Source organism: Syngnathus typhle, linkage group LG10 (assembly GCF_033458585.1).
Source record: "Syngnathus typhle isolate RoL2023-S1 ecotype Sweden linkage group LG10, RoL_Styp_1.0, whole genome shotgun sequence".
Classification (NCBI taxonomy): Eukaryota; Metazoa; Chordata; class Actinopteri; order Syngnathiformes; family Syngnathidae; genus Syngnathus; species Syngnathus typhle.
The window spans coordinates 5,538,311-5,550,761 of NC_083747.1; the positions used below are offsets into that span (position 1 = coordinate 5,538,311).

A 12,451-nucleotide genomic window follows, 5' to 3' on the forward strand; every position below is an offset into this window, starting at 1 on the left:
CTGTTCCCCAGGGTCACACGCGCCCCCCCAGGAATAGGGGGGCGCGCCCCACTATTTGAGAAGCACTGCTTTAAAGTAAGACCAAAACGTGACAAGGATTAGGGAAAATGGTTTGAACCAAACATTTTTATTTTTCCATGGTTTTTATACTTAATATTTCTGTATGTGTTCAAAGTGCAGCTTTTATTTCATCACCAGTTTTGCTTTCTGTAAGATTTTACAAAGAATAATTGTATTGTTTTATTATCATGGATAAATGACCATTGCTTTGAATGACCATTCATTACCATGTTTGTTTTCATGACGATGTGTGACAGAAGCGCTAGTAAATGAAATTAGCTACGATGACATGGTTAAAATACAAGATAAAGAATAGAAAAGCAGAATAAAAATGATGCCAAGAATTTGCAATTAATTACATTTTTGCTTGCCACAGAAGGCAGCAAGAAATACAATGTATTTCAAATTCATTATTCCCATCAGTGATGTCAGTTTCTTTTGGAAACTATGAGTGTGCACTGGAAGTTGTTGTAACTTGTAACAGGCCTTAAGTCACCCTTTGTTAGTACCTTCTGAATTCATGGGCTGATTCACATGCATGCACACACACGATTGTGTGAGTTGAGAAACGGATTGGATGTTTCAGCACAATGAGTCACACATCTGCGTTGACTAGCTGCAGGAAGCCACATGCAAACAAAAACAACAGACGTCACTTCATCATGGATTTGACCTACTACATCTGGTACAATTTTTGTACTGTTTTATAAGTCTTTTTTTTTAACATTAGCTTTTTTGTAATTGTTGCCATTTGTTTATGTTACAACTACTATTGAGAGATCTTACATGTTAAGGTGATACTGTAAAAAGCCTATACTGAGGTGTTATTCTCTATACACTAGGGGTCATTGACCTTTGTAAAAGATGCTTCTTGGTTATTCAATACTCATAATGGAAAGGACTAATAGTTTGACAAACACATCTGGAATAACAGTTGCTCAATGTAGCTTTACTTATGCTACCGTTGATATGCATCTCTTTATTATATTATACATCTCTGCAAGTGTTAACATTTTTAAAGGGTCACTTCTACAACATTACATGGAAATAACTATCCCTTCATTGATTATGAGTCATTTTCAGAAGAGGCCCATAGGCTAGTCATGCGGTCCTGCTGGTAGTCAACAACATATGGGTGTTTTCTTTAACATATCGCCACCTTGTGGACAGCCATCCAAATAGCAGCCCTTTCTTACATTTTGAGGCAGTTACTCAAGTCTTAACAAAAATATGATAAGAATTAATTTGTACAACAATTAAAACTGAACCTGAATACCCACAACAGTTTACTGAATAAACTCCAAATTTAAGTATCAAACATTTTAAACATATCTAAATGTATGTAATGGAAGGTCAAGTTGCAATAGGCCTTCTAGAGTTGAACATCTTGACACCATTTTGCATTGAAGATCGAGCATATTTGGTCAATAGTGCTCCTGTGGTCTGTTTCTCTCCGCACAGGTCCCTGCAAAAAAAAAAATATACACACTAATTTATTTATTCATTTTTACTTATTTTTTCTTTAATTGCAGACTCATACCTAGTTAGAGATTTTTTTTTTATTCTGGCAAATTGTGAAAGCTCACATAATTTGCAATTAAAAAAAGGAATACTCACGCTATATACGGCTCAATATCTTCTTCCGTCCATTTTTCTCGGAGTGTGAAGAGATGATTAAAGCGCTCCAGTGTGTCCTCCGGAAGATCTTCTACCTGCAGAAGGCAGATGGTCTCGGGGCGGGAGCTGCGGTCCACCAGGGCGACACTCTAAAGAAGTGAAAATTTGTTATTATGACTACTATTGATTTCAAATTCAGAATGAAAAGCTGATGATGAAGATGCAAACCTTGAGCTGGCTCAGACTCGTGCTCATGCCATCTGGTACGCTCTGCTGCCACACCTCCTGAAATTCCCTCAGGTTGAACTTGATGGCATTCTTCAGCAACATGAGCGCAGTACCCCGACAAACTTTAGCCTCATCCAGCGCGTAAAATACATCGTCTGTTTGGAGGTAAGTGCATATGTAAAATCCATTTTCCAAGTTCCTACAGATTGTGCGACAGTGTTTACTTACCATTTTCAACGTAGCGTGTCCCATAGCAGTTTAAACAGTGCTCAATCATTTCTCTGTGAATGACATTAAATAATAAGTTTTCTTTTTACTTAATGTACAGCACTTTATAAATAGTTGCTTTTAAAGTGCTCTGTAGATAAAGTTGGGTTTCTGACACAAACCTGGGCTCGAGTGGGCTTAACTCCTCCAGACTGGTTTGAAGTGGAACCTTGTTGCAAGACCATGACTCCGAGTCCACCAGCTGAGTCACATGACCAAGCAACTTCATCTCGTAGTCAGAGTCGAGTACACGCCAGCAGCCTGAAGAAATTCACGCTAAACTGTAAATGTCTTTAAAATTGCTCAGTATTGCTGAACACTATTTAACAGTGTGTTATTATTTTGTCTCTTACCATTTATCTGACAGGCGTGGATGGCCTTCAAGTGGTTCTTAAGCTCTTCTTCACTGGCTTGAATTGTCTCCAGTAGATCGTCCATGGTGTACTACAAACGAAGATACACATTGGCTGTGATGTCATCAGTGTGAATTTGTCCAAGGAGAAAAAGCATGTTACCGTGTTTTCAGCGTTCTCCTGCTGCCCAGGTAGGCCAGGCCCTTCATATGGGTTCTCCCTTAAAACTTTCAGCAGCTTCTTCAGTTTAGGATGTTGTCTTTTCACTTCCCAGTAGCTGTTGCAAAAGCCCCAGATCTGCAAAGAGTTGAACACTGATGCTGATTTGCATGACCTTGTTACAATTACTTTGATTATTGAGTATTGAATTTATTTATTACTTCCATTATCACGACGTAATTTTCAAAATAATCTTTAAATCACAAATAACAGCACACAATTGTGCATTTTGCAGCATTTTTTAAATGCCCCTTAAGGTAAATTTAGAATGTGATGGTGTCAAGAAAGATCTTCATTGCAAATATAGTTTGAGTTAATCAACCAGTAATATTCATCTAAAATAAAATGATACAAATGATTTGAGGGGCAATGGAATTTTCAAACTTATCCAACCTGAGCGTGAACAAGCTGTGTGCTCTCCTGGCTGCTGGTGAGCTGATCGGGTGTTTTGCATCCTGGCAGAAAGAGCAACAGGTTGGACGTGTCTGCGATCTTCAAATCGTAGGTCCTGTCACCGGTACACAGCACGGCGTGCTCATCTTTGTCCCCTCTGATCACCAGGCTGCAAAAACATCAACATCGGGTCAGGTCTACAGAGACCTACAAAAGCCTCACATGGAACTATAAAGTTCCGAAATTCTTCCGACCTGTCACCCGCTTCTATGTGTTTGCACAGTGTGTCGTCCAGCTCCATTAGGCAGTAGTCTGCAGACGAGACGTTCTCTCCCAGAGACAAACAATAAATCGTTTTCTGCAGATCTTCTTCTTTCAGCTTGGCGATCTCAAGCGTCGCTTGAATCTCCTCCAAAGTTCTCATTTTGAACACAACGCAGATTGAATAAATACAGGATAAATTTTGAACATGGACACGAAAGAGAATAACGCCTTCTAAATGTCTGTTATGGATGGTAAGAAAATAGTTTGTCAACAAAGTTACGCGCCTTCTTGTCGCGAGACGGAAGTTGTACTATGGGGTAGTGTTGGGTCGTGAGTGAACGATTTGTTCAAAAGAACGAATTTCTTTCGTGGAGCGTGAACGAATCACTTCCTAAACATTTTCTTCTTCGTTTTGATTTACGGCGAGGTGGGACCAGCTTCAATGCGCATTACCAACACCTACTGGTTGAAGTCATATGAACTGAAAAAAGAACGATTCTGCAAATTCGGTTCACTTAAAAGAACGGGAATGCACATAACTACTTTGGGGCGCGTTTGAAAATCACACCAACTTCCGTGCACGACTCTGCGCGTAAGTGCGTATGGAGCGTGTGTTCCCTTCCCTTCATTTCCTAACGCATCAGAAGTGTTCCGTTGGAGCGCCGAGTGCGCGCACTGGCACACCGTTTTCAGTGCATTATGAATTTCTAAATGGCAAAATCGATTAACGCACAGGATTTCCGAAAGGTAACAACAGTGTACTGAACGATTGGGTTGTATTCCCGAACGCGCCTTGTGTGTTACATCAAAATAAACACGTAATGAAACAGCCATTTTGCTCGACGATGTCCACGTTTCAAAAAACGTCCCTGCAGACTGAAGAGGCTTTCTACTTATTTTACCACACTAACTCTACCTAATTATTATACAACCAAATAAACAAACGATCCAACCAACCCCTCAAAATTATACAGAGTATCCACGAGGAACTTCATTCCACCACTGCGTTTCACACGAGTAAATATGCACAACGCGCCCTTGCTAACGTTGAGGGTCATCCCGTAAATGATACGAGAATGAGCTTATAGTGTTAGCAAAATGTCAAGTTTCTCTAGATCTGCCCAGGTAGTGATTTTATACATTTTATCAATGTGTCATGCGTTCTGTCCTTTTAGATTATAGAGTTACCTCGTTACCTATCTCTAAAGCAAGTAGGAGACCTACGAGAAATGTGCTTGATCGGTTTGGTATAAACATCGGTCTGCCAATTTTAAGATATGGCCATGTAGCAGTTCTGTATTTTCAGTTACTGTAGATTTGTGTTGTGCCACTTGTGGTCTCATTTGGATGATTACTATCAATCTCGCAATGAAACGTAGTCAATATTTCACTTATTCCAACACAACTGCAGAAGAGCTGAACTGTGACTAGAATTAAGTTTTTGAAACATGAAATGAATGGTACATAGTGTTCATTGTGATAACGTCACGTATTGTGATTGTGTGTTTGTTTTCTTTGTCAAGCAATGGGCCACCTTTGCTCGTTCGTGGTTTCTGATCGACGCCAGATTGCAGCCTCCTGGGAAAATAGCTGCCATGTGCTCGATTAGGCTACAAGGGAAACACAAACCGATTTACCATGCACTCAGTGAGTTATTACGTTACACAACACAAAACAACACACAGACCTTTGTGGTTTACTAACGAATTCTTGGGGTATTGAATCAAGTTTAAATTGCAAGAAGAGACAAGAACAAGATGGGAAAAAATGTTGGACCAACTTCCATGGATATTCTCAATATAATTGTTATAAAAAGGAATAAAACAAACCCAATAGTTGGTTGTCAATATTTTCCACTCTGCTTTCATCTTTTTGTGTGTGTGTTTTTTTTTTTTTGTAATTGATTTGTTGAACAAAAGTGAATTATATATTTAACAATTCACAGTTAATGTGTGTTAAAGTGATTTATCGTATCATATTGTTTGCTGAGCTTTGAACTGACTGTTCCCTGTGTGCAGGTGATTGCGGTGACCATGTCGTGATAATAAACAGTAAACACATTGCCTTCTCTGGTAACAAATGGGAGCAGAAAGTCTACTCATCACACACTGGGTGAGCGATTTTTCTCCGTTCGTAGGTTGCCCCGTCCCCGTCAGCTGCAAGTAGTTCCACTTTATACTTTTTCCTGATATTTTTATTCGGTGTTGTGCCATGAGATTTTTCCAATAATAACGATTGAGAGACTGCTTTAGAAGAGTGTCACAGTGGTCTAACAGTTCTAAGCAAAGACCAACCATGTTCTCCGGAGGTCATAAGGTCAAACGTTCCTTACTCAATGTGTTTTCCTATCTTTTTCAAAGTTACCCTGGGAGCTTCAAACAAGTCACTGCTGCTCAGCTTCATCATAAAGACCCCAAAGCTGTAAGCACCACAAAACCCCCAAAATACACACACCTTCGGTCTTTCCTCGTAAATTCTTTAATTTTTTTGATTTGTCGAAATGAAAACAACAGATTAAAACAATTATATACTAAGTCAAATGTTTTTTTCTTGCAAGACACTTCTGTTGATTAAAGTAATTTGAAACATTTCTCCTGCCACCAGATTGTGAAGTTAGCAATATATGGCAAGCTGCCCAGGAACCTGCACAGGCGTACCATGATGCAGCGTTTACATATATTTCCTGAAGACGTACGTACACATCAGCACTCAACACACATCTTAATGTATGTTGTATAAAGCTAAATCTATTGTTTTTTTTGAGAATTGATCAAATTGAAATATGTCTGTCCAGGTGATGATGAAAACACATCTTCAAATGTTTCTTGTTATGCTATGAGCAACAATGAGTTGTGAACCATGACACAAAGAATTACATGTCAACACTGAAAACAAAATCTGTGACAAAGTCATAGAATTAAGAGGATAGAATTTTAGTCATAAGTCATGTCAGCTTTGTTGTTTTCTTGTAGTATCCACTTTCTCCAGCAGGTGGGGCCATATGACTTTGCCTTGCTTTGCTTTAGTCTGTAGGTTTGATATGTTTAAGGACAGATGATCAATCAGGAATCTGACTGGGACAAATTTAATTTTCATGGCAGCCCCTTTATGATGGTTAGACAGTGCAACAATATAATCAGATTTTGTTATCAGAATACATCTTAAGTCACATTATGATAAAAGTCACCCCAACCCCCACTGCGTGGTACGAGTCTTTAATGAACCAGTCATTAAAGAAAAAAAAAGAGCTTCCCTCTAGTGGGGTGTGTAGTGTCTATTTGATGCCATGGAACTTTTGTCTTTGGCTTTGTTACTGCCCTTAATGAATATTTATCTAGGATAGGTTGAAGTTTCGTGGTAGGGTTTCAAATTAGGGTTTTGAAATAGGATTTTACATTAGGGTTAGGGTTTTGAAGTAGAATTTCAAACTAGGGTCAGGGTTTCAAGCTAGGGTTAGGGTTTTAAAGTAGGGTTTCAAACTTGGGTCAGAGTTACAAACTAGTGCTCGGTCGACCCCCACCCTGTTCCGAAATCCCATCTGCTCCACTGCCTTGAGTCATTAATAAGTCGTTGGAGAGGCCTTGGAGAGTAATATCTCAAGGTCGTGCAAAGGTTTAAAAAGCAGCGATAGCTCACTCGGTAAGGACCTGACTTGGGGGTGTGCATAAAAAGTGTCCTTATTGGCCTATAGGTCTGGGAATTAGGATTGCTTATTGGAGACCTGCCAATTTGCTCCACAAGCACGAGTGACACGGTCTTGAGCAAGATTCACCAAGTGTAAATATGCTAACTCAGCTGAGTGTGAGCTCACTTAGCTCACCCGACAAAAAAAAAAAATGGTGGTTCACTGTATGCATGTGAAAACATGCCTTCATTTATCAACATTTTCCTCGCCGCCTCTCACTTGGTCTCTGTCCATTGCTAGGAGCTGCCCGAAGACATCCGAGCCAACCTGACAGAGGAGCTACCTCAGCCCAGACAAATTCCCAGGAAGCTCAATGAGTACACGCAGGAGGAGATCGATGCCTTCCCCAGGCTCTGGACGCCGTATGTACAAAATCACACATAAGAGATGAACGCTGCTACAGATATTGGTCCCAAACAGTGCCGTGTTTTGTATATTGGAAATGGTCAAGGACAACAAGGGCCATTTTACTTGATGCTTTTAAACTCTTGGCTGCTGTAGGAAAGCTCCAGATGGTTGAAAGTGCTGCAGCTGTTCATGTAATAAAGAAATGGAGCTAACTCAGGCTCTCCGGAGAGTCTTTAGTGGCAACGTAAAAAGCATAAACAGATAAATAGAGTGTGCAGTAACAATCTGCCTCAAAAGTCAAACAAAATTTGGGTTGGCAAGCCAACATCATGCATGATACCATGATTGAAGTTTTTCTTTTTTTGTGTGTTTGGGGGGGGGGGGGGGGGCATCACAAACGTAATAATTTTGTCCTATGGGAAAGGCAAATTGTGAGCAGCTGACATTATTGTGGCCGTTCAGTACAATATGATCAATACAATCAATTAACATCTTAATCTAATTTCAACATCACAAGAATTTAATTATAGCAATCCCATAAAATGCCACAAGGGGCCAGTATCATCCTGCAAACACAGAGGGTCACTTCTCTTTGTAGGACAGTTAAGAATGTTACTTAAGCAAAATGTTCTTGCATTTATTTATTCAATCTTTGTGGGTTCAGTTACATTCTGTGACTCCCTTCAGTTTCATTTGTGTTGTCTGGTGTGTGCCGGCTTTGATTTAAACGGACGTCACTTGTCATTTCGCAGGTCTTGTTCAGACAGCTGCTGTGACAATCTTTGAATAGAAAAAGGCTGAAAATGTCTCACCTAACCTACTTTTCTGTCGGAGGGACTGCAAAATTGTATTCATAGCTTGTCAGAGGATTTCTGCAGAACGATGACAGTGACGCTCGAGTTTGAGTCATCGTAGGAATAATCATATTGTCACCGCGTGGCCTCGCCACGTAGTTAACCGTCTCCCCGTCGGGTCATTGGCCACCCTACCGCTTCATTAACTTAACTTTTTTTCCATCTCATCTCCTCAGCATTCTACTGCTCCCTCTTAAGGTTGTTTAACACAGTAGCCTCAACTCAGTCACTCTCCAGGTTGATAGGCTTGACACTGCCTGAATTTAAAAAGAGACTTATTATGCAATAATTTCAAAAAGTTCAAAAGGACTCTGACAGGATTCCATCAAAATATACAAAAGCGTGGTTGGGTGTCTATCACGTGAAAATACAGAGGATTGCTTTTGTTACCATGACGACCAAGGATTCCTAAGGCATGCCACAAAGCGAGTATCGAATCACTGCTGCCAACCAGGTGATTTGTAGTTAGTGTCAAATCTAGTGACTATGGACCTCTTTTTTTTTTTTTTTAAAGATTTGTTTTTGTAAAAACTTTGGCAAACTTTGACCACCCAGGAAAACAGATGTGGAAGCTCATCTACGCACCGGGCACACCCACTGGTGCGTCTGGCAAATGGGCTAAATTGCTTCACAGTTCATTTTACACATCTGTGGGGAGTGTAGGCAAATAGATTAATTTAGCACGCACAATTTGATTTATTAAACCTGAGACGAATTGCAATAGCCAATATTGCGGCGTCAAAAAGGCGGAGTCAAAGCCAGCAGTACTGTGTGCAACTGTGGCTATAATTACTGTGGCAGGGGGAGGGACGTTGAGGGGAGAACAGATTTGTATGCTCGTGTACGAAAATGGAAATGGCTGGAAGTACCAAAATTATCACAACATCTGTTTGGCAACGCGGTTTTGGAGCCTCGGAATGATCAAAAGGCTGACTTCGAACCAGTCACAAGAAGGAGCCATGCTACGTTAACAGTATGAATTGTGGCTGTCTTTACCATCTCAAATTGTCATTTTAAAATGATCATTTAGAAGCTATTTGAAATTCAAAACGAGTAAAATATTGTAATTAATGAAAGTGTACTTCTTTAGTCCTGAGGAAGAAATTGGCAATTTGAGTCTCATGTTGAAAAACTTTGACAAATACTGAACCATAAATAGTTATTTCAACACATTTCATTTCCGGTCAATGTTTGCATGCTGAGCTTGAGCTGGGAGAGAGGGATTAGTGCATTATGTGCAAGCTCCGTCCCCGTTTGGCCTCTGCTCAGTGTCGGCAATCACCGTTTGTGTGCGTGCGAGTCGTAATAAATGAAATTGACCTAGTATTGTTTACTGGTCCGGTCTTCAGCCAATCAGTGTCGCTGCGGTGCGGTCGTCAAGGTCAAGTTAAAAGTGTTTTGTTCAAGAGAGCGGCTTTTGCCTTGTTAATATTCACTCTGTCTTTTCGTGGGCTTGGGGTCGCAGAGGGCGATTTTAATCATTGCCCTTTATGAACACAGTTAATATTCTCTCAGGGACTTGGAGTAGACACGCACACACACACACAGACACACAATCACACAAAAACTCAGACAGGAAATAAACAACAAACAGAACTATAGTCAAAAGCCTTGAAACCAAAACGCCTCATGGTAATATCAGACTCAGGTCTGAAATGAAATAGGAGCAACAGACCAAAAAGATGACGCTGTGCTTGGTGTCATTTTGAAAGTACAAAAACAAACATGGATAAAAATCAGCGTGACTTGTCATTCATCACCTTCCTATTTGTGGTACGTGCCTGCTTTAATGTGAAACTTGTTTTTGTCTTCTCCCCACTCCGCAGACCTGAAGACTTCAAGATGAAGTAAGAAGACAAAGACGGACGCAATAACGCAAAAGCATCATGGACTGACGTGATTGCCATCTTCGCAGTTCTAATTCTCACCATGTTGTGTTTAAGAGCTGCAGTTGTCTTACCGACTTTGAGTCCCACGCAAACATTGTTGACGTTTTCATTAAAGAAATTACAATTAGAGATGAGTAAAAGCTATTAGTGCGGCAACTGCTGTTTTTCTTTCTGTCAACATGTCCACTTTTTGATTACTTGACTTTTGTTGTAAAATACAATTTGAGACATTCTAATTGAGTGCTTTTTTTTAAATATAGTTTGAGCATTTTCTTTGGAGTATTTCCAAACAATAGAAGCATCCTTTGTTGTCTCGTGACAGATTTATTGGTTATAAAAGCAAACAAAATAAATACATTCATGCAATGACACATTTCTTGTTCAGTTAATAAAACAGAAAAGATGCAGGTTGGCGCACTGCTCAAGTTTTGTGCTTGTGGATGAATCCCAACTCGTTTTATTTTGACTGCAAACTGAATCCAGTTAAGGAGTCAAAACCAGACAGCATGAGAACAATAACAAAAAAGTAAACAACAGCAACAACACTTGTCTAATTTTCTCATTTTAGTGTTTTGTATTATTGTTTGATGCCCAATTGAGGCAAATCAAGTAATTTAATATTTTTTTTTCTAATTCATTTGTGACTTATCAAAGCAGCTATCAACCGATTCATGATCTTGTTTTTGAATGACGGTCCTTGCAATCAAGGTCAATTGTGACCATTGACATTTCTTTCTCTGGAACCCAGCAGCTCACAAGTATTGTGCTGAGACAAACACCACAAAAGTTTATGACAACACAAACACGGAGTAGCAATAATAGAATTTAACGCAATGAGTACTGTATGTATTCTCCACAGTGTTCAGGTAACTTGGGGAAGGGATCGATGTATTCAGCCGAAGGGAAGTAAACAACACTGTACAGAAAAAAAAATCTTTTCAGATGAAGGCGGTGTTTACGCGTGTCCACTATGAGGGTCTGCGGTTTACTGACGTAAGAACATTTCAAATGCTAAGTGCTGCAGAATATTGATGGAAGGACTACAGACTGTCTGCACTGAGTTGAATTTTTTTTTTTTTTTCTGTGATTATTTGAAACATGTCCATGCCGCACTTGAGTTCACTTGCAAGCAGACCAATATCATCTTGCATGTTCACATGAACCATGCACGCAGAGCAATCAATCGCACCAAGGTATTTTTTCACCCAAACAAAGTGAACACAGCCGAAAAGATGAACACACTGAAACAGATCACCAGGTGATGTTTAGCCAACGTAAACAGCTGCCTGTACAAGTGGTAACACCTCGTCTTTTTTGAATACGAGATGTTTGTGAAGATGAACGGGTGCCTATAGAAAGCTGTTTGAGCATTTATTCTAAATCCATCTTATGCACTTGTTAGACAATTCGGCTTACCGGTGGAACAACTGTTAGTTGAAATCTTTTCTTAGAGGTGGGGGTCGCCAGAGAGCGGCCACTACATAACTCCGCCCTTGGCTCATGTTAAAAACGGCGTGCTAATGTGCACAAATGTCAGATGAGTGCAAAACTGTAATGGGAATATCCACAATGTCTTTTGTAGTGAAGACAAAGAAGGAATTGAATAAATGCTGAAATGGCTTCCCATAGCTCATCTCACGATTACAAACAAAACGAAGATCAGGCACTTTTTGCAATATTATACAAGAGTCCACAGAGATATTTACAGACTTTCAACAGTTTGAGAAAACCACTCAGAGAGGGAGGGGTGGGGACTTCTTGCTGCAGCTTATTTTGTGTTAAGCGTAGAGCTCAAGCACTTGAGGTAAGTGCTTCTTCCTTCTTGATGACATCACGGGTCAACCTCCTGACCACGCCGGGTGACCGCACTTCCACATCTTCTGAGCGCGAGGGGTCATAACCGTAGCGATAGGGATGAGGGGCGTAATAAGGGTCCTCTTCATCCTCCTCTTCCTCATCTTCCTCATCATTACGGGCTACTGCTGATGGGTTGTAGGCCTGGTTGTAGGCTTGATTGTAGGGCTGGTAGCCACCATTAGGAAAAGTTTGGACTGTGAGAGGGTAACGGGAACATTGGCGGTCAGTTGTGGCACACACTTGGCGGGAAATAACTCCATAGGGGAGTCCAAGGAGCAGAATTAGAGCTGCCTGGAGGGCGTTTAGGAAAAAAAGAATCCCGCCACCTGAATTGCAGTCCCTTCTTTGTTGTCGCTGACTGTCGGTTAGTTGGGGGCTCCAGCCAGCAGGCAATACCGGACAAAACAGAAATGACAC

The 12,451-nt window shown here is 40.4% G+C and overlaps 3 protein-coding genes across 4 annotated transcripts in view; 1 reads left to right on the forward strand and 2 right to left on the reverse strand.

Annotated features, from left to right (window-relative positions):
* Positions 1-1,004: 1,004 nt before the first annotated feature.
* dscc1 (DNA replication and sister chromatid cohesion 1) lies at positions 1,005-3,932 on the reverse strand. Its single transcript, XM_061289142.1, has 9 exons — positions 3,392-3,932; positions 3,138-3,306; positions 2,688-2,822; positions 2,526-2,616; positions 2,295-2,433; positions 2,134-2,186; positions 1,906-2,060; positions 1,678-1,826; positions 1,005-1,525 (listed from the first exon to the last, which is right to left on the reverse strand). Exons 1-9 carry the CDS (start codon positions 3,559-3,561, stop codon positions 1,414-1,416), a joined length of 1,173 nt encoding a protein of 390 aa, XP_061145126.1. The 5' UTR covers positions 3,562-3,932; the 3' UTR covers positions 1,005-1,413.
* A 67-nt stretch (positions 3,933-3,999) lies between these two features.
* mrpl13 (mitochondrial ribosomal protein L13) lies at positions 4,000-10,548 on the forward strand. 2 transcript variants are annotated; one of them, XM_061289143.1, is made up of 7 exons: positions 4,000-4,148; positions 4,925-5,048; positions 5,420-5,513; positions 5,762-5,822; positions 6,006-6,092; positions 7,327-7,448; positions 10,115-10,548. In XM_061289143.1, the coding sequence occupies exons 1-7, from the start codon at positions 4,113-4,115 to the stop codon at positions 10,137-10,139; spliced, it is 549 nt and encodes a 182-aa protein (XP_061145127.1). In that variant the 5' UTR covers positions 4,000-4,112; the 3' UTR covers positions 10,140-10,548. The 2 variants fall into 2 exon arrangements, with proteins under 2 accessions (XP_061145127.1, XP_061145129.1); XM_061289145.1 differs by lacking the exon at positions 4,000-4,148 and adding an exon at positions 4,369-4,526.
* Positions 10,482-12,451, reverse strand: part of col14a1a (collagen, type XIV, alpha 1a) — a 71,460-nt gene continuing 69,490 nt past the window's right edge. The window contains exon 48 of the mRNA XM_061289141.1: positions 10,482-12,228. Coding sequence (XP_061145125.1) covers positions 11,969-12,228 — 260 coding nt within the window. The 3' untranslated portion in view covers positions 10,482-11,968. The remainder of the gene's footprint in view (positions 12,229-12,451) is intronic.